Source organism: Agelaius phoeniceus, chromosome 11, assembly GCF_051311805.1.
Source record: "Agelaius phoeniceus isolate bAgePho1 chromosome 11, bAgePho1.hap1, whole genome shotgun sequence".
In the NCBI taxonomy this organism is placed as follows: Eukaryota; Metazoa; Chordata; class Aves; order Passeriformes; family Icteridae; genus Agelaius; species Agelaius phoeniceus.
In genome coordinates, this window is record NC_135275.1 from 6,876,728 (window position 1) to 6,899,539 (window position 22,812).

At 39.8% G+C, this 22,812-nt stretch overlaps 1 protein-coding gene across 13 annotated transcripts in view; it reads right to left on the reverse strand.

Moving 5' to 3' along the window:
- Window positions 1-22,812, reverse strand: part of DOCK3 (dedicator of cytokinesis 3) — a 186,478-nt gene that overhangs the window by 121,904 nt on the left and 41,762 nt on the right. For all 13 annotated transcript variants that reach the window (XM_077184554.1, XM_077184553.1, XM_077184550.1 and 10 more), the window contains exon 6: window positions 2,819-2,967. In XM_077184554.1, the coding sequence (XP_077040669.1) occupies window positions 2,819-2,967 (149 nt within the window). The remainder of the gene's footprint in view (window positions 1-2,818; window positions 2,968-22,812) is intronic.

A 22,812-nucleotide genomic window follows, 5' to 3' on the forward strand; every position in this document is an offset into this window, starting at 1 on the left:
TAAGCAATAGTGAAAGTGGAAAGACTTATCCATTCATGTTGAAGCAAAAACCTAAACAAAAATTTCAAAATCAAGTATCTATTTGATTTGAAACATGATAGAAAATGAGATGAAGAACTGAAGATTCAACTCTATAACTTTATAATGTGACTTAAATGAGATGATAAATAGCACACTTCAGCTTTATAACATTTGTTCCATGCTTTACAACTTTTTCCTTGTTATTCACAGACCATTGGACACTTCCAATAGCATTTCAGACTTCCACAGATCCATATTATGGCCAATTGTATCAGAATGAAACATTGCTAGAAGCATTAGTATTTGCAATATTCTGTATAAAACCCAGCAAAATAATCAGGAAATAAAACAGTAGATAAAATTTTGGCTGTGTAAAAATACACAGAGATGCTTAGAAGTGCAAGTCTAAAACCAGGAAGGTATTCATCTAAAGGTACCAAATTCTGATTGGGAAATACAAAAATCTCTGTAGCAGCAATGTCAGCCCTGCATGTGTACAAACCTAAACTACCTGGGGGTAAGTGGAACAAGGAAGAAAGCAGGAATGCATTAATGAAAAAAAGGATGAGTCCAGCAGCTCTCTTCTGTACAGGGGAGAAAGAATGTGTAAGCAACAGAAAATGGAATGGCTATAGGAAGGGGCAATCAGTATTGTGTTAGAAAAATGATTAGCAACAATACAGGGGTTTAGCAGCAATTATTGTAAATTAATATGCCCACATTTCAATAGGCCCAACTACAGAACAAAATTTCTTAGTATTTACAGCAAGCACACAAAATGAAGCAAACAATGACTGTTTTCAGACAGTCTAAATGAGCTCTTTCACAAAAAATGCAACCTGTAGCTATTCATTCAAGGAGGGTATCTGTCCCCACCAGGACACAAGGGATGACTTCCAGAGCCACTGCCAGTGTATTTAAGGGAAAATTGTACCAGTTTAACAAAGTGAAAAAATCAGTCATTGGTGATTACAAGTAGTGTGAGTTTCATGTTTGCATCACTCCTTCCCAAATAATACAATTCACTGATGATCAAGGTGAGGATAAAGAGTCTCTCAGTAAATAAGCAAACATGTTACATATTAGATGTGTGAGATTACTATTTCCTGAAAGCTGCTTGGCAATGGAGTATCTCCATTGGGCAATTACAGCCCTGCTCAAACTGCAGGGAACTCAATCTTCTCAGACAACATTAATGCACATTAATAACAATGTTTTTAATTTCTTTTATTTGCAAATCTCAAGTATGACAGAACAGCAACTAACACTAGTATAATACTTGAGAAAGGGCAGTACTATGTGAATATGGCTTTGTAAGTCATTAGTGTTTTTAGCAGATGAACACAGGGGGTTATAAGTTTTGTGATAAACCTCAGAGAGGGGGGATAGAAAAAAGTGGCAGAACTCTTCCAGAAATTCTGTGGAAAAGAGTAATGTTGCAGAAACACCCCCAAAGTCCCAGACATTTACATTTAAATACTGCATGTATCTCTGATGTCATGTATCTCTTTCTCTAGGGATTTTAATACCTGTAGTAAGAAACAATTTTTTTTTCCTAAACAAGCATCCTGAGTAGATGAATATAATCCTGAACATATTTACTGATTTCACTGAGGCTTCTCCATAATTGTCATGCATTAGATTTACCTTTATACATCAAAAAAGGTCTACAGGCACCTCATGGAATAACCTATTCTCTTCACTGCTGCAGTGCTCTCTGCTCTCATCTCTTTTTCCTCACAGCATTTTTGCAGTTTCCTGTTGCTAATTTGATCATAAACTCTGAGCAAAACCAGGCAGGCGTAATGCTCAAACACAATCTCTTGGTTCCTATTCACTCCACTGGGAATAAGAATGGAAAATATCTGTAATTCTGCACTGCAGAAAGACTTGATGCAATCTATTGGTCTATGTCCTTCAGAGCTTTCTGTCAACAAGATGGAAATGAAGTACAGCAAAGGGGCTGCTAAACCTTTATCAGGGTGTTCAGGTATGTTCCTCAGAGGGGGTTTTGAGGTAGGTGACCAAGGAATGGAAACAAACATCGTTTAAAGAAAAACATTGGGATTTTCTCCTTAGCTGTCAAACCTACAGGACTCCTCCCCACTCCCACCTGCTCATTAGCACTAATCCCACTCCCAGAGGGAAATTCTGTTTGTCTGTGAGTGAGTGTCGTGTGTCACGCACAACTTACCTGTCTGATCCATATCCAGAACACACAAGTCTGGCCAAGGGCTGGTTGTTGTCTAATGACAATTTATTATCATTTCTGTGTGAATGAATTGCAGTTGTCTTTGCCTTTAAAAGAACCTCTCCACAAAATCACCATGGAGCCGACCAAGGTGACTAAACCTCTGAGAAGCGTCATGATACAAAAAGTCTAAATACCACAGCCTCAGCCCCCGTGTCCCTGGTTAACTGTGAGATTCTCTGCTTTTTGCAACAACCATTAAAATACTTCCTTAATGGAAGAAAAATGTATTTTAGGTACCTCTGAACACATCCTCCCAGGCCTAATATTCTGTAGGTTGATACCAAGTAAGTGAAGTGACCTAATCCTTTTATAAGTGCAGGGAGCCCTTGGAAAGGCCTACTGGTAAACAGCTCATTTCACACCAAGAGCAAAACTCCCTGTGGAAGGCAATGCATTCAGGAAAAAGTTACACTTGATTTTCAAATAATCCCAAGTTCTCCCTGTGCACAAATACTATTGCAAAGAAAACATTGAGTAGGGTTTGTTTTTTTGTTAATACCAGTTACTTGAGAAGAATGAGAAGAAACAGGAGCCAGTACTTACTCATTGCCCCAGTCCAGCCTCACTGTGAGGTGTCTCTTGACCTCTCGCACCTGATCCTGTGTCAGGTGCCCCGAGAGCAGCTGCCTGCGGAGGTCAATGAGCTCGTTCATCACATGCCGCAGCTTGTAGAAAAGATCTACCTTATGCTTCTGTAAGGGCACATTTTTGGGAGGAGGGGGAGGAGGGAGAGGAAAGGAAAGAGGCAAGGAGGGGAAAAAAGCAGGGGAAAGAAAGAGAGGGGAAGAGAATAAGTTTGGAAAGACAAAGTGCAAGAAAGAGAGAGAGAAAGAGAGAGATTAATAAATTACCCAATTTTTATTTAATTACCCTAGAGGAACATCAGTTTTTGTGAGCCTTAAAATATTTACATCAAAAAGTAGTGTTAACTGATGCAATTCATACTAAATAACTTCTTATTCCTGTGGTTTAGGCTCAATCTGCTAAGAGGCCCATTTTCTGATGGAACCTAATGCTGAATAAGAGGATTCATTAGGCACAGCGGGAATCGCTTATTCCAATCATAGAGTAAATGTAAAATTTTAGATTTCAAGTGATAGAGGTGAAAAAGTTTACTTCTGTCAGCAGCTAAATGAATGGCTCTGAGCAGTGAGCAACAATGAATCACCACAACAAAAAAGCATTTGGAAATTATTTGTGATATTCCAGTTACTAAAGTTCAGCCAGGTATGAGGGGGGTGGGTGTGTGAAAATTCATTACCTGGCACTCTGAAAAGGACTAAAGCAATTAATGACAAAATCCACCAGGAAAACTACTTTGAAAGAGAAAAATTACCATAGGGAATATAAAACCCCCCACACCACCACCATCAGTAAAGGCAAATAAACAGAAAATACCCCCAAAAACTTCTACAACTAACACTGGAATCCTTTCCAAAAGAACTGGTATTACTCCATGATGGAAAAAACCCTCTTCACCAAAACCAAATCCCCCAAAACCAGACAAAAGTGGAAATATAGTTATTTCCTGCAGGGGAAAAAAGTATGTGAATTCCCCAAACAGGAAAGTTAAAGGCCAACAAGCAAGGCCAGCCATAAGATAAGATGAAATAAGGACATTTGTCTCTGTGCTGGGTCAGGACTGTGTGCCAAGGGGGCTCGTCTCCATCCAGTCAGTCTCCAGTACTGCATAGAGCAGCCAATAACAGGAGGCCAAGAAGGAAAACAAGATCCCCTGATGCAGGTGGATGCTGTTCTTTGAAGAGCTGAGCTCCATCCCTCGGCTTTGCAAAGCCTGAAGTGTTTGAATATCACAGGGGAAAACAGCGAGTGGATGGACTGACATGGAGACTCGATCAGCTGGCACTGCCTTGATCACATCTCTGCTTCTACATGAGTGGGCTATAAAAGCCCTCTAAATACAGACACCTGCATCTACCCAGATTACATCTGATAGAGGAACATCCACAAAGAGAAACATAAGTGTTTTCTGTTGCAACACATTATTAGAACAAGTGTTTTTCACTTGTTTACCAAAAATAGCTGAGATGAGATGAAAAAAGAACTTCCACCTACTTGAGTTTGTTTTCCTATAAGACCACTAGATCTGCATGACTTAGGAAAACAGACATCAATGCAATCCATTTTGATAAGCATTTTTTAATTTCTCTGAACCTCATTACACATCTGTTTTGCTGAAGCAGGTTAAGCACAGATGGCATCATCAGTTGTTCCTATCAAACAATTTTGAGATGAAAAGATGCACAATCTTTCAACTCTGCATCAATACTGGTTTTGGTCCCACTTGAAAGAAAGCAAAACAGACACTAGATCTAACAGAAACACATAAATTTCTGGGGCTGAAAAAATTTATGCAAGGAAGATAATCATGCATAGCTGATAAGCTTAAAATGACTCAATTTTGTTTAGGTTTTATTACTAAATGTGGTCACAAGTAAATCCTATATAAGCTGATAATGACAGTAGGTATGGGGAATGTCCATTTTTATATGCTATTTATGTGAACAATAAAAGGTTGTCACTTTTTAAAACACAAGATGAAAACAATTGAGTTTGGTAGTATCAAAATAGCAAATTATGTATATTTTAATAATAAAACAGTTGGGAATGAAATTATCATGAGAATTAGGTCCCAAACCACCATATTCAGACTTCCCAACTAAACCTGCTAGGAGAGCCTCTTTCTCACTCCTGTAATGTGGTTCAAGGTTATCAAAGCAGGCAGGTCCAGAATACCATGCTGGTTAAATTACAGTATGTTCTATGCTTATGTTTAAACTGTCATTTTATACAAGCCAAGGAGTACCAGAAGTATTTACTTTGAATACAAATAAATGAGACCACAGAACACAAGTGTTTCACCTGCTTTAAACTCAATGCACAAGTATTGAGAGAGAGCTAAACACAGGGTGTCCTTCCAGAAAATCCAGGGTCCAGGGCAAGGAAAGGAAGAAGAGAAACTGAAAGGTAGCAGAGCTGTGGCTGTGATCTCAGGAAACTGTTACAAAGAATCATAGAGGCAAGATCCACAATAGTGAAGGAAAACACTCATGAGAGAGAAAGGAGAGCTAGAACAGAATTGAAAGTGGCTTAATTCCAAGCTTGCAGGCAGAAAGGAGTTTGAAGCAGTCAAAAACCAGTTTCTAACATCCCTCCTCACACTACAGGAGCCCAGGGACTAATGAGCTTCACATGGGAGAGAATGAAGGAAGAAATACATTTTAATGACTTCTCTCTATCAAGATGAAAAAAAAACCCTTCAAAATTCAACACTAAGCTAAGTTACTCAGGATTCTTACCCCTGTTTAAAAACCTGTATAAGAGATTGTCCCAGACACCACATTTAAGACACAACCCCCTCCACCCCCCCCTCCCCCCAAGTATTAAGTATTAAAATCCTTGCATTTTAGTTAGAGCAGCACCATAAATAAACCTGAAACTTTATCATCTTGTTAGTAGTTAAATAAAAGATGTGAAAATTAGTCTGATGTGTAAACATTCATTCTGTTTCACAGTTAATTTTCATACAATCTCTAACCTCTCATTTTTTCAGCTGGCTTTATCACAAGCTCCCAAGCAAGGAGCACCTTATCAGTCCATCCAGAATGACCTGCTGTGTGCATTTATAAACATATTTGGCAAATCTGGAATATAAAAGTAAGCATTTCTGCAGAACTTTTATGGTAATAACTAAAATGAGTCACAAACAAAGAACCTGGATGGCTTTAATGAATTGGGACTCCTTACAAGCAGCACAAGTCCTCTAACACATCTTGTTGCCTCATTTTGCTATCCCCAGACACAAAAACATGCACTGTATTTCTTTGATCTGTTATAACTAACAAGTTACGCTAATCAACGTTTGGATAATCTTCAGATGTGCAGCTATGCATCAAAAAGTGGAATTCTGACAGTATTTTTTTTCTTTTAAGGACTCTGTAATAACTCTGTGGAGTTCAAAAGATGGGTTTGGTGTGGAGTGTTAAAAATAGGTTAGAAACTGTTGTAAAATAGTTGATAGATCGTTAAGCATGTACTGTTAGTTTGGTTATTATATTGTAAAAGCGGTTAAAGGGTAGTTATAAGAAATACGGCACTGACCGTTCCGTATTACACCTAAGTAAACTGCATCACCCCCAAGCCAAACGAGCCAGCCTGGACAGAACTCTAATGGGCCAATCAACCTTAAACCTTCATGCAAATGAAGGATCCAAAAAGAAACCAATCTAAAGGGACAAAACACAGGATAAAATGGGGGTTCTGACCCACTGAATCCGTGCCGCTCCATCTGGGACATCATCGGGGCCCATCGCTGCTGAGCAACCCCAGCGCCAGCGCTGCAGCATCCTCGACGGGAACGCTCCTGCTCGGCCCGCGGGCTCCCTTGCTTTAGGCCTTTCTTTTTCTTATAATAAATACTGAAATCTCTTTAGTTCCTCCTCTCGTTTTTAACATAGAGCTTCCCCCACCTGGCCCCTCTCCCACAGACCAGGGCAGGGGGAGGCAATGACAATATTTGTGGGTTGAAATAAAGACAGGGAGATCACTCACCTACCACCATCCCAGCACAACACAACTCCCTCAGGGAATTTATTTATTGCCATTCCAACAGAGCTCGGCGGGGAGATAAGAAGACACAAAGAGCCCTTGTCCTCAAGCACCTCCTTCCCAAGCCCAGCGTTTTTTCCCTTTACTCCCAACTCCTCCATCCTTCACAGAATCACTTCCTCCCCACCATGACACAATGGAGGGGTCAGTCCATGGCAGCTCTGCCCTGCTTCTCTCTTTCTCCTTCCACTTTTCCCCTGAGCCAGGGTGGGTTCTACCCACACAAATCCCAGCGTGGATTCCAGCATGGATCCCTGCTCCATTGCCCGTTCATGTCTCCCTGCTCAGCTCCAGTGTCTGTGGGGCTGTTTCTCCCCTTTCTCCTCCTCATCTCCCTGCCCCAAAGCTGCTGTCCCAGAGTCCCCCCAGCTGGGACTGGCCTCTCCCCTCACGCCATGCCCGGGCCGGCCTCTCCCCTCACGCCATGCCCGGGCCCGGCCTCTCCCCTCACGCCATGCCCGGGCCCGGCCTCTCCCCTCACGCCATGCCCGGGCCCGGCCTCTCCCCTCACGCCATGCCCGGGCCCGGCCTCTCCCCTCACGCCATGCCCGGGCCCGGCCTCTCCCCTCACGCCATGCCCGGGCCCGGCCTCTCCCCTCACGCCATGCCCGGGCCCGGCCTCTCCCCTCATGCCATGCCCGGGCCCGGCCTCTCCCCTCATGCCATGCCCCGGCCAACACCCGGCACAGAGCTCGGGATCCCGGCCGGGCCAGACCCCCCTACAGCCGAGCACAGAGCAGGCCCCCGCTTCCCTGGGTTCCCTCAGGTGCCTTTGGAACACCACGGCTGCCTCTGTCATCTTCTCTAAATAAACACCACATCATATGGAAATATATAACAGACCGGTATATTACGGCAATGACCTATTTATAGGCACTTTGTTACCATGACTTCATTTACCACCACTGTAAAGTCAGGATTTTGCCTCTCTCAAGAGCAGTCCCTTAAGACATTCCCTATAAAACTGCCTTAAGCTGTAAAAGGGGAGAAGGGTGCAAAAAATTATTTTTCTTATAAAAGCAAGTGAGTAGCTTTTCCCAGGTTCCTTGTTATGGATTTTGGTATCTACGTTAGATATTAAAGCCTGCAAGCACCATCAGCACATGAAAGGAAATACTAAAGCTAGAAACAACACAAAAATTCTGCCTTTCTTCTCAGTTTTGTCAGGATGATTTTAATTAAGCAAATTACTTTGTATTAAAACTCTGTTGGAATTTAAAGATCTTTGCAATATTTATAGTTTATTCTTACTCAAAACCTGTAATATTATTACCATGCAAACCAACTTCATCTATCAGATTAGAGAGTATTCATCAAGTGCCTGTTGATAATAAAGGTCAGACTACAGGTCAACACAAAGTTGTCTCAAAAATAGGAAAGAACTAAAAATTTGTGTGGGAGATGTGGACAGTACACAGGTGTGCTGACTGGCACCCACAGAAAAAGCAATTTGAGAACACAATTAATACTTGCACATATTCATCAGTTCTCCATATGTGCCTAGACAGCTGGTCCTCTTGGATTACAGAACTAAAATGGACTTTAAAAACTGTTAAAAAATACAAACAACAAATAAGTGAAAATAACATCCAGCAAGAATAAAGTTAAGAAATTACAACTTCTCCTAATTATAACTACAAACTCCATTTACTAAGGGTTGAGGCAGCATCCTGGGGTTTTCACAAGAGGCTGGGTTTGAGCTCACCCCTCTCTGACAGGACACCATTAAACACTGAGAGTCACTGCATCATAGAAATGTTAAGGTTGGAAAAGGCCTCTACAATTGTCAAGCCCAATAAACAACATAAGTCTTCCAAATCAAGTAACAGATTGAGAAAGGCATCTCAGTTTAGGTTTATTTTCAATCTTCTATCCTGAAAGTCTCTATTTATTAGTCCTCAATTTATTCATAAGGATGCATTATCATGAATTGTACTTATTTTGTCTTATGAATATTCATAGCTTTCAGCTTCAAACATAAATTATTTACTTCAATAAAAATCTATCTAAATTGATTCTCTACTGTATTCACAGAGGGCATTTCAATTTACAGTTTGTAATAAAGCCCAGTAATCAGAGGGACAGAAAAAATAACTTCTTCAGACTTCTGCATTGAAAATAAGTAAAATATCTTAAAATACTGACAAGGGAAGAACTTAAGCAGTAAAAAGAATGATGTAACATCAATAAGGAAAACAAAAGCAGAGAATAACCAACAAAACAAAGCCTGTACAAGATAAACAGAGATGTTGCTACAAGCTTTTCCTTTCTATTAGATTAAATAACCTGCCTGAATTACCATGTATCATACTTCAGTAGTAATTTTTTTCTAGATATACTATGTCATAATACTTCTTCCAAATAGCTCAAAAGCTGAAAAATATATTGAATTTACATCAGTAACTTCACAAAAAGGTTCCTTGCACTCTTGGCAACAATCCAAGGAGAAAGCAACAATCCTGGCTTTCCCTGAGCTGCAAAATAAAACTAAATTCTCAGAAGAATGAAGCCTGTGATATGAAGCCCTAAATCACAGAGAAGCTGATTGGATACAGGCACCTCACACTAGCAGTGCATATCCAAACTTCTCACCCCTCCTTATTCCCCCCATGTCTCCTAAATGTATTAGAAATTCCATTTGTGCTTGTGCTGACCTCCCCCTCTCCTGAGGAGCATTTAATATGCTTTACCAGAAACCTTGTGCAGCAAAGCAACAACTGGATTGCCTCCAAAATAATTTCAGAACTCCATTGGATTGGACTGCACATTTAAAAAAAATAAATTAAATGCATTTAAATTCTTTACGATAAACTGAAAACAACAATGGTTTGTTCTGCTCCAAAATCAAAATGGTGCATTTAAATCAAAGCTATCTGCCAACACACCCAAAAAGCTGGTGATATCTTTTATCTGCTGCAAACCAAACACCCTACAGCCTTTCACAGCTTTAAACACCTTGCAGAGGGGAGTCCAGGTAGCACTGCAGCAATAGTAGCACTTAAGGAACAGCAGGACACAGGAGGACAATCCTCACAATGTCAGCAAAGCTCTTTTGCCTTGAAAAAGCTTTTCCTCAGATCTGCTGTGAGGGACAGTGGGTAATATTTAAACCTGTTGTCACAATGCTCTCTATTTAACAAATCAACCCATCTCAGTTCAGAGCTCTCCACAGAATATTATGAAGAAAAATGTTTTTACAAAGGGTTAGTCCCCATCTATTGCTCTTCTTCAAGAAGAGAAGTGTTCTCCTATTTGTTTGTATCACCTCACAGACTTTAAATGATTAACTCACACTAATGTGCAATTCAGAGCCTATTTTTATTTATAGCAACTCAGTATAGTACAAACAACTTCTCCACTCTAAACATCAATTATGCCACACATGTAAATAGCTCTGAGTACAAGTTATTACACTCCCTGGCAGTCAAGATGTGCATCTTGACTCTCATATCTCTTCCTTATTTACAGCTTCAGATACCTGAGTTGTCTAATACAGCAACTTGGGACAAGTACAAGATGACAACATTTAACAGTTACAGAAACAAGTTAAAACAAATCTCAGACAATTCTGGTATCTGACACTTCCTACTATCAGTATTCATATGCTGTTGCTACTCTTTATCATCATCATCAGGAAATGCACCCTGGCCAGCATGAGACAGGTATTCTGGGGTTAATTAGTGTTTAGCTTTTTTGGTTAACAGAAAAAATAGGATGCAAAGGAGGGAGACTGGTCTTCTCCAGGAAAAATATAAAGGGCTCTGTGGGATAATTACTATGAGAAGAGGAAACATTTGGTTGAAGAAATACCCTAAAGTTGCCCTCTGTGTAAAGCCCAGGCCTACCCTGGCTGCCACTGCTGAGGGCTGCAGAAAGCCCCCCCTAAGGAGATTGTGGCACAGCCTGCAGCTTACCATTGCTTGGCTGAGAGTGAATTGAGTTCCTAAATCTTTAGGAGCCATAGCAACATTAACCTCATTTCCTAACATCATCATAAACTTTTAACAAAGCTTATGGAAATGGACTTGAAGGGGATAAACTTAGAGGTTTAATTCTTCATTTTGATAATACTGCAAAACAAGTGACATTAACACCCCTTTTCAATCCATATTACATTGACTAAATTCAGTTCAAATCCTTTGGATATTAAATGTACTTATTTGTTTTTGTGTTATAAGAACATCTTGTTCTAGACATTCTGAAATGTAAGAATGTACAATTTAGGATAAAATTCCATTCTGAGGAAAAAACATATGCATGCAAGGCTTTTGCTGTTTAATTAAGGATGACTCCCTCCAGTCTTGAATGCCTCCATCATGACACAGATGTGTTAGGACAGAACATGAAGGCAACACATTCTGCTTTGTCATATTTCTTCAGAAGTATGACTAACAAGACCAGATAAGTTAACCTTCTGAAAGACAATACACCAAGGAAAGAGCCCAAGAACAGGAAGGGGCTTCTTGTTCCCATTGTGATCTTTTTGCAGGTTGTTATCCTGCTTTTTGTCCTGCTCCCTCCCCTCAGGATCCTGAGCTCTCCCATCTCCAGGTCACTGCTGTTAAGGACACCTTTGACCTTCACATCCCCAGACTTTCCTCCCCTGTTTGTAAACACAAGGTCTCAGCAGAGAAGGAGCTTTAATAAGCAGAACTAGAATTGGTACCAAATGTTCCCTGCTCACATCATCACCTTCCATTTTCTTCATACACTTGTGTCTCCTGCTTGCATTAAAACCACAGCCATAATGGACCTTTCCTTTCCAAAAAAACATTTGCTGACTCATGTGGGCTCTTCCAGAGGGAGAACTGATGGTCCTGAAAAGGCAAAGGTATTTCTTCTCCAGTCAGAAGTTCTGCTCCCACAAGGCTTGGAATATTGGTAAATGTGGCTGGAAGAGGAGCACTGCCAGCCTCCTGCTGGGATCTCACCACAGGCACCCCAAATGCCTCCTGCTGGAAGCACTGAGTGCCAGCAGACCCCCTTGTCCTGATGGACTGGGAATGGGGAACCTGTGTGACCTTCACCTGCCAAAGATCTAAACCTGCAGGACTTGAGGAAGATGCTGCATTCGATACTGACTGGTGCTATGCACTGTAAGCAACACACAAAAACATTCTGCTCTAAAATAAACTGAAGCACTATTGGATAAGTGTGGATGCCTCTGTATTTCCCACTGTCAGAAGACTTTTTACTATCATTTAAATGCAAAAGAAACGAAGGTGTTCAGAGGAAAGCTTCCTACCCATAACTAAATGGTTACATTCTTTTGCAAATACAACACATCCCTCCACAAAAATCAGTATTTTAAGGTTGTTTTCTGCATGACAGAATTATATTACCTTTCACATCAGTTTTAAAGTAGAGTAAAATACTTTTGTTTACACTTTGAATAAACATGACATTTATTGAAGTGGTCTTAATAAATAATTAACATCCAAACTAATTGATAATAGTCATGCTAAGTTAGAACTTGCATGATAAATATCTTTGAAGAAATTCAAACTGATTACAGTATATTACAAGTTCTGTCAGATAAATAATTTCCCTTTAGCAGTGCCTTACTGTGCCAAATTTTCAAGCTGAAAAATACTTTCTCCCTTAAGCATTTCCACTGCATTTAAATCAAACATCTGTTCTTCCAATGCTATTTACATTCTTAACAGGGAACTTCACATCCAGTGGGGTTCAAGGATACAACCTGATACTTTCACCCTTTTCCCCGCTCCTCTCACACATTGTCCCACAGGGCACAAAATTAATATTCTCTTTCACACATTGGAGGGCTCTAGGAGTATTACTGCTTTGGACCTGACAAACAGCAATTTTTTCAGAGAAAAAAGTTCAAAAGAAGTCCCAGAATCTGCAGGACTGGGTCAGTATGAGTCATCTTGAACATTTTTAACAATTCTTTGTCTCTGTCAGGGTCCCTGCAGGTCATATAACATAAGTTCATTATGTTAGAGAAGATTTTGCCAAAAGCCACTTTAAAGTAGCATTAGGGACACTTAAAACACTAAGAAAGAATACCACAAGCAAAACACACACCATTATTCCCACAAAATACAGAACACAGACCATTATTTGCAAACTGGTTTGATTAGTGCATTTTGTAATTAATGATCCTGGGCATGGTGCCACCATTTGTCTTCCAACATTTCTGTGAATCCCTAAAGAAAATTGCTGACTGGATTTCAGTGGTTTTCCAACTAAACTGTCAAATGGAAATTGAAAAAGTAAAGCCATTTCAACTATGCTTCTCACAGACAGGTTCCAGTAATTTTCAGTTCTCTAAAATAGACTATTTCAGCTTCAAAGGAACAGTTCTAAGGAAAAAAGTCTGTGGTTTGCAAAGTCTGAGACCACTGCCCAGCAGAGGAAAATCCTTCACAAGGGAATCAGTAGCACCTTTACCCAGCAGTTTCAATAGAGTTGATCCATTTCCACTGCTCCACACAGATGTTTAGTACAACTCTAATCCTTCCTGGAAGCCCTAATTTTGACTCTATAAAATAGATATATAAAATAATAACTTGGCAGAGTTCAAAAAACAGTACAACTCTTTTCAAAGATTAAGACCAAGATGCACTGAGATTATGTACACCTTACTTATAAGCTCAGGATTTTTTGGAAGGGAAGCTGATCACCCAAGTTGTTTTCTAACTTAAAAAATCTACAATTTCAAAATTTTCTGTTTCTACTGCGCATTATAATGTAGTTATTTCTGTTCAAACACCAGATATGAAGCATAAAATTGTGAGAATAGGAAAATCAAAATTCCCTTACATATGAGGATTTTCTCATTACTGAAGTAATGATTCTTTATGGCTCTTTGAGCTATTTCAGTATATGCAAACTCCTGTTGATTTATCAACAGTTTTAACAGTAACGCTCAATGGTGGCTCAGACACATTTTGTGCCTCCCACCATTATTAAAAAAAAAAAAAAAAGAGAGAGAGAAAAATAAATGCAGGAGCCACAGCTCATTTCTGCAAAACATCTCTGATGTTCCTAATTTGGAGCATGACAGGAGGAGAAATGAGGTGCAAAGAAAGGGATACACACACTTGAACCAGCAGCTGTTACCAGTGACTACATAACTGTTCTCTCCCTTGTTCAAGTCTGGATTTTAGTGTTTATACATAATGAACAAAAGGTTTCTAAAGAGGAAGGATCCAGAGAACAGCAGCTGTGGCAGTGACCCGCACCATTTTCCTACAGCCTCGATCTCAGAGGGGTCATGGACACAAAACTTGTGAGAGGGGGAATATTGGGGAAGCCAGGACAGGCAGTTCTGAACCTTGCAGGCCGTGCTCAGGTGCAGAGATCCCCATGTTTTAGGGATGATGCCTCCAGAGAACAAATAACAAATGGAATTGCACTGTATGATCTACTCAGATACTCTGTGAGAGGAGAGTTTGGGTTTCAGAACAGCCAGAAATGCTGTTAGGAAGAGCCAGATCCATCAAAGGAAGATTTATATAAACAAGTCATTTCTTCTGCAGCTCCACACATGGCCTCAGGAAAAATACTGGGAAAATAATAACTGATTCAAATGCAAGCTAAGCTACTTCACCCCATGAAAGAACATGTGAAGCTGAGGAGCTTTAAACTCTGGCACTGAGCTGATAGCCCTCCCATAATACAGCAGGAGTGAAAACAAATTACAATTTAGCAGTTAAACAAAACGCACAAAAAAGAAAAGCAGAATGCAGCAAATAGGATGTAAATTATAAATAAAGCCCGTTTTTAAATATTTGCTTTCAGTCATTCTGTAAAATATTCAAGTTTTTGGTACATAAAAAATTAAAATATTTCAAAGATGAGAGGCAGAATTACAAATAAAAAGCTAAGAGAAAACAGGTAAAACTCCCAGGATAAAGAATTAATTCCGGCCTCTTCAATTTAAAAATGTTTGTTTCATGTATGTGACAAAAGCAGTGCAAATATTTGTAAAGGGACCTGTGGCTGGCAGTTGTTAAAACTGTAGATTTTAAACAAAGATCCCAATAATGCCAGAACAAAAAAATGGTTTTTGAGTCTGGGCATTTCATTATTGTAAAAACCAGTACCAAAGCATTCCTGTTAGTGTGGAGTGCAGGTAATTCCTGAGCTTTTTTCCATCTATTTTAAATCGGGTCACCTTCTGAGGTGGAGGTTGGGTGCTTTCACTGGGGCTCAGGATGCTCCACAGACAAAAGCCAAATGGAAAGGAAGAAAAACATCACTGCACAGAGAGAATGCTGAAAAGCTCCAGTTAATAAATGACAGGCAAGCAGTATCAGCAGCATTATTTGCTGCCTGGCACGTCTGGCAGAGCAGGGCCCTCCAGGACACAGCTGATTCCCAACTGCTAAACCTGCCTGAAAGGCAAAGGAACAGTCCTGACTCCCTCTGACACCTTTACCAGGCAACTGAACCATTTCTGGTGATCTCCCACTCAAGGATATCCAAAATATCTGCTGCTCCCTACAGTGTTTGAAACGTAGGAAAGCCCAAAAAAAAGGTACTGAATGTCAATCTTTTCCACAGTTTCTATATAAATAGCCAAAAAGCATGTCCTCACCAAGGAGATAAGTCATCAAAAACCACAAAGAATGTGTTTAAAGGGGTACAAGAATTAGCACTTCATCTCTGACAGGCATTGCTAGACAAAGACTCCTAAAAAACCATTTGTCTTTTGCATACAATGCTCTTGCCTGAAAGAATATAAAACACATCAGTGCAGCACATCCCCTACCTCATAGCATAATTTTTTTTGTATTTTAGTAATGGTGTTTTTCAACACAGCTGGTCCTGACTAAACAGATTTAAAGATTCATCCATTCCAAGACTATAAAGGATTACTGTGATTATCTAGTCTGACTTCCTGCAGGGCACACGCCATAGAAACCTGCTCACAGATTGCTGCAATGTACTTCCTCCAGGATAATGTGGCAACAAATCATCTAAAATACAATCCAGTCTTGTTTTAAAGATATCAGTAATAAAGAAACAACTGCTTTCCGTGATTAATCTATTGCTAATCACCCTAATTATTAAGAAGTGCCTTCAATACTATTCCAAATTTGCATGGCTCTGCTTTGTAAATACTGGGATTTGTCCTCCTTTTTTTTTCTCTGAGAGAACTGACAGATTGTTGACAGATTACCACAATTATCAATCAGCTACCTGCAACCCTCCTCCACATACCCATTTATAAGTCACAATAGGCTGACTCCTCACTCAGCTTCTGCAGTTTGTCTGAGCAAATGTGCAAAGTAATCTCTTCACTCTGTCAGGTTTCTGCTGGAACATTATTCTCACTTTTATTTATTTATTTAGTTATCTCTCTATTTTTATCTATTATACACCAAGAAGACATGGATAAACAGGTAATTCTTCCAAGCAATAATGAAAATATCCAGAAAACATCATATTTTTTAAAGGTTGGATTTGACTCTGACTTTTTAGTCTAGAAATGACAAAATTACAAAAATAATTTAAATCAAAAACTTGCAGGAAAGAGAAATGGAATGAGCTCTTCCCCTTGTTCATGGCAAATAGGATAAGGAATAACAAGCAGGAGAGAAGATTGAGCACAGGCTTCAGAAAAAAACCGTAACTCATATGGTCCAAAAAGTACTGAATTTTTGAGAAGCTGCTGCAGATACATTTTTTTAAACAGGCAAAACAAACACATGTTGAAAATGCCATAGGTGGATATGAACTCACTGTAAAGGACTCAAATGCACTGGATAACCTGGAGATCCACTCCAGGTTCCCCCTCCTAGGACTCGCTGCCATCATGGATCACCCTGGACCTTCCTGGCTGTTCCCCACCTATTCTGAAGAGGACACTGCAGCATCAGTAGCAGCTGCCCAGCAATCACCTCATTAATTTATACAGAGAATTCTTCAGTTATTCTCCCTCTCTGCAACTCCAGATGCCCCCTGTCTAGAAAGGCAAGACTACTTATCCTCTTAGCTGTGAAAAGCAAGGAAGAGGCTGATGTTGGATTGGTTTGCCACGGTAATGATCCATCACATTGAGTGTCACTGCACCTCAGGACACAAACACCATCTGTGGGGCCTTTCTAGATTTGGATGTATTGGAATCAGTGCTCTTTAAATGAGCCAAGTGTCTGACAGAAACCACACAATTTGTGACCTAATCATTGTTCAACTTCCTAGTTCTGCATCATCAGCAATTTCTACGTCACTGATTTTTCCTGATTGCTATTAATAAGACTAGTGAATAACAGACTAGAGCACATCCCTGCAGCTCCTATTACAACCAGCAGCACTAAAAAAAATTCTCCATTTTCAACTGCTTTCTTATCAATTCATCTGTTTTTAAACCACTTAGTAAGTGCTAGATTTAATTCTACACTTAATTTATTTAATCATTGTGTCAAGGGAGGGTTAGTTAATAGCATCAGATACTGGAAATTCCAACTAGATAAATGGAAGATGTTTTTCCCTTGTGGGTGGTCAAAATCTAGGATAAACTTTTTCCAAGAGATGTTGTGGGTTCTTCAAAAATATCCAAACCTCAGATGCACAAGATCCACAACAAGCTGCTCTAATAGGGTCTGCTTTGGGGAGGAGGTTGAACTGGAGATGCCCAGAAGTTCCTTCCAATCTACCCAGTTCTGTGATTCTGTGCATGTAAAACTGAACAGCAGTAAAACTCCCTGTGAGCCAGGTGAATATTCTTCATCTAATTCTATCTGATTTTTAAAGCTGAAACTCCATGATGGAGATAAGCACAGCAATAATCAAAGTTCCACAATAGAAGAGTCTGCACTTACAAAAATAATAAATCTGCCATTGGATGATTACCAATAATATAAAAACTCTTTCTCTTGGTAACCACTCAGTTATGACATAGAAATTTAGCACTGTGGCAGCACAGCCCATTTAATCCACCAGAAATTCTTGTCTGAATTGCCTTCTGCTTCACAATATGGATGAAGCTGCACTGCAATCCTTCCCACGGCAGGAGCTATAAATCACATTTCTTTCCTCTACACAGCCACTTATATGCAAGAAAATCAATTTTTTTTTTTATTAGACTGAGTTTAAACTGGTAAAGAGGTTCAACATCATGGGGCAGAGGGGTAGAAGAAATCAGGAAAGGAAAGGTGATGGCTTGGATTATTCAACCCATCAGAAGGTCCTGGCCAAGCCAACTTGAGGACATCTAGCAAAGGATGTTCCATAAGGCACAGATCTTTCATTTCCTCTAATAAAATGGAGGAACTCCATTAGAAAATGGTGTCATCCACTGCACAATAATGTTCTCAAAAAAGCAGCTGAGATAGTACCAGTGTTTGCATTGGAAAGAGTAAATGTACAAATGATAAACATGGAGTATAAATGGTTCAGCCTATTGTCCATGTGTAAGAGAATTCTGGCTTTTCTTTTGCAAAGCCTGTCAGCTACCTAGATATGCATTTCCCAGATTTACTGACAAAAAATCCCCTTGGAAAATAGTAGTGGAATGTGTTAGAGGTGTTACAAAATTATATCTTAAAACAGGGTATGGCTTTTCTAGGATAAATAAAACTGACAACTAGAAAAGATTTATTTTAGATTGCTTCACACAAGAGAATTCTTTTTAAAAAAGGAAAGTACACAATGTCTGTGTTTCCTCTTTCTGCAACTATTTTAATACCAGCATTCTGTTCTTCATCTAACACAGCAATGCAGTGGCTTCAAGAGAAATATCAAATCATCATTATGTTCCTTCCAGAATACTGTGCTGTTAACAGAATAACTGTTAAACACAAGTCTTGCATTTAGCTGTGTTTCTAATGTAGATTTCCACGATGACAGCACCAGAATCACAGTGAGAGCTGACAAGCCTGGCAATTATTGTCAGCTCCGAGACAGAACACTCACCAGCCACTTCAGAGTATGACACCAAAATCCAACAACAAGCCTAAGTGGCTCATTAAAATCATCCTCCTGACTCTAAACTTGTCAGTGATGCTGCTAGTTCCCCAAAAACAAACTGCCATTCTGTTTCTGTTCTGTGACACAAGGACCAGACAAAAACTGGCAGAAAACTTATTGTTTGTTTGTATTTTCTTAGCACTCAATTGGTCACAATATTTTCCCCTTTTGAAAGGCAACTGGATATCCCCATTTCCCTATTCCTTCTGCCTCTTCAAGAAATAACTGCAACATCTCTTCACATCACTCCTTATCAGCTAAACAAATTGTCCAGTCAATTTTTTAATTGCAGGAAAAATTAAGTCAACACTTCTTTTATTGTCCTCTTTCATAATAGTTAAAGTAACAACTAAACAAGAACAACTGAGTTATTTAGGAAAGCAAGGAGTACCCAACAAAATTCAGGAAATAAAAGAAAACACAGTAAGGTTTCATCAAATAAAGACTGGGATTAACTGGGAAGTGCCTGACAGGCAACAAGGGAAATGGAGACAATAAGTTAATGAGAAACTCAGATTGGGATCCTGTAAAAAAATGAGACAAAAAGGAACAGATGAGGGGAAAGAGTCAGGTGGAAGAAATGGGGTAGCTGAGCTCACTGCATAAAAGTAAAAATCAAAAGTTTCCCAATATTTAGGGCGGGGTTTTTGTCTGTTGAACATCTGAGGCCACTGAATAATTGATAGGAGTTCTGATAGACTCAGGGGGCTGCTCCTCAGAGCACAGCCATGAGCCAGCCTGAACTGAGCTGCCACCCTGCCCAGGGCTTTGAGAGCTCCACAAAGGCGACAGGGTTTGATGTCTTCTAAAAAAGCACATCTTATGTAATAGGCACCTCCCAATTCAAAGTGACAGGTTAGCTGGTGTTTTTTTTTAATGATATTTTGGAAATATAAAGATATACTACATCTCTCTAAGGATCCAGCATGTCCCATAACTTCCAAGATCAAAAGTTTCCATCATCACATACATTTAAATGAAATTAAAATACTAATAATACCTATATACAATAAAGTTGTTTGATTGTTACAAAAAAAACCCCAAATCCACACAGTGAGTAAAATCTTATTTTCCTCTTCCCTATCTTCCATTTTAACTATTGTTCCATACTTAACACTTCTCTTTACAGTAATTTCATTAACTCTATGATGCAATCCTGCCACACACCTGTTTCTTTACAAGATCCTTTTCATTAGTGAACACACAGTCAGAAAGATTAAAAAGAAACTGCTGCTGCTCTTTCCTTGTTTACCCAGAAAATAAGATAATTTTCTTTTACTATTGTGAGCCACTATTCTATGCTATGTTTTAGAAATTCATTAAATTCCATCTAAGCAGCTTTCCAAGCATGTCCCTTTAATGAGCAAATAAAGCCCATTTGACAGTACCAGTAAAGGCACTTACCAGCACTGGGCACTCACTGGGCAGAACCTCACCTGCAGGGAAACTGAAGTGGAAGCTAGCTGGCCACAAGCACTTCAAATTAAACTTGAGCTATTCAGGTCACAACAAAAACTCTGATACCAAAAATGTTACTACTTTACTCCTCAAAAATGGTAACTTCCTGCATAACTACCTTTAAAGTGGTGGCTTCCCTGTGCACCCTGCACAGCCTGCCAGGTCACATACAGGCCAGAAAGACTTCATTGATTATTACCTCAAGTTCTGAGACTACTGAAAACAAACCACAGAGAAAGGCAGAGATGGATTCCCAATATAAAATTACTGCCTTCAAAACTTTACTGGCCTACCCTAAAATATTATTACATGCTGTCAGTAATAGATGTGGAAATGTACAACACAGGGATCACTTCTGGGACTTTAACACCTGTTTATGCACCTGTACACAGTAAAGTGAGCTTAACCTAATTCATAAAAGAAAGCTGGAATAATTATTCTTAAATTAAAGAAACACTTTCAGTAATATCACAGTCAAAAATCTGCATTTTTGATAGGCATCAGTGGGAGGGCACTGAGCACTGGATCAAACTGCAGGGAAGCTCAGACTCCCAGCCAGCTGCCAAGTGACTGCCCAGGGCTGCTCTGTGCCCACCCCACTGCTGCTTGCTGAGGGGTGGGTGGCAATGTCACGGGCAGGAGGGGACAGCAGGGGACAAACTGCCTCTCTCAGCAGCAGTGCTGCCTTACAGCAGTGTGGAGAGTCCAGAGAGGTGTTAATAAGTGTCCCTCTGCTTGTGACAGGGTGCAGGCTCAGCTCTGCTCCTGAATGCTTCTTGCACAGACTACAGAACAGGCATTCACAAACCCCCATCAACTCTGAGGATGTATCAGAAAGAATAAACTGAAATCTGCTCCATCAACCACAATTTAATTTAGATCAAACAGCCAATGCTTGAACAGCAAAGAACATAAAAGACACCACTGTTTGCCCTGCTCTGTAAAGGGCTTTGAACTCAGACTTCTGTCGCTTTGCTGAAACAAACACACACTTCAGATAACGAACTCAGGGCTCAGCATCTTCCAGATTTATGAGAAGCCCTTTCAGCTCAGCTCAGCAAAACACAGTGCAAAGAAAGAATTAATATAGTTCTATTAGCCCTAGGAAGCCCTGTGCCAAGTCACACGAGCACACAATCTTAACTGCTGTGGGTAAGACTTTGACCAAAGAGTAGACCCTAAATACCATTGCCATAAGCAAGTAAATTTCTTTGAGCCCAAAGCTATTACTTCTCCCCCATCCCTAGAGTAGGGGAGGTCCCTGGATGTCCTGGGTCTCTGCAGCTGCTGTGCAACCCCCAGAGCCCTTCAGCCACAGCCCTGGGGGATGCAGGGTTTGGCTGGGCACTGCTCAGGCACCTCAGCCCTCACTGTGCCCTTGGCAGCTGCAGGAGTTGGGGTTGCAGCAGCACAGACCACATCATCCACAGGAAGGCACTGATACAAGAGCTACACGTATATTATCAGAAAATAATCTAACCCTACACATGATTTATGTTTTCCATTATTCCAGTGACAGTTTTTGCTGTAATATGTATTGGATCTCATCTAAACACTCTGGATCTTGACCTATTGGTGGCAGGGAGCACTGGCAGTAAAGAGAAATGAGTATTTGTTTTATAAACTGTTAGGGTGCCCTAAATACCTTTTGGAGTTAATTCTTCATATCATTTGAAGGATTTTTTTCCCCTTCAAAGGCAGCATAATAATTTCAGGGCTAAGCACACAATCAGAGTATCTTTCTCACTAAACAGTACAGTGATGGCAATGGCAGCAACTAAAGACTTTGAAATCAAACTTGGCAATCAGTATTCTTTTCATATTTAATCAACTTTTATGACTGAACCCAAGGCTGTATCTATGACCAACCAGCAAGCACAAGGCTCTACTCTAAATTAAAAAGGAAACAAAACCACCATGGAATTTACAGGAAGATGAACACAAAAAATGTGAGAAGCTGAGTTCCAGTACTCTCACAGAAACCTCTCACAATTTTATTTTTCTTTCTTTGCATTCCTTATATTTTAAGCAATCTTTATGTGTAAAACATAGCATGATTAATTTCCATGAAATAATAAAACTTTAAGAAACAGAAGAATTTCTGAAAGGAGAACACATTTCTCCAAAGGCCATTAATCACTACTAGCTTAAAAATAAGATGTAACAATCACCATTTAAGAAATTATGTGAGCAGTTTCCAAAGATAAAATTTATATTAATTTTCCCCTTCTTCATTCCAACAGTCACCAAAAAACTGTTATGAGAAGTCTGCTCAAAGAGAAAGTCAAGAACTCAAGAAAACGTGGATAAACAAGTGAAATTAGCCTTGCTTCCTCTCTCTGTGCTTTACAGTAGTTTTTGATTGCATGAGGACATCCAGAACCAATCTTTATTTTGACTGACCCAGGAACAACTACTCAGAGTTTCATTACCATTTGTGGCTCAACATACAGTTCTTAGGGCCTAGTTCCCTAAAAAATATTAAAACCTTACCATAAAGGTAGATATTT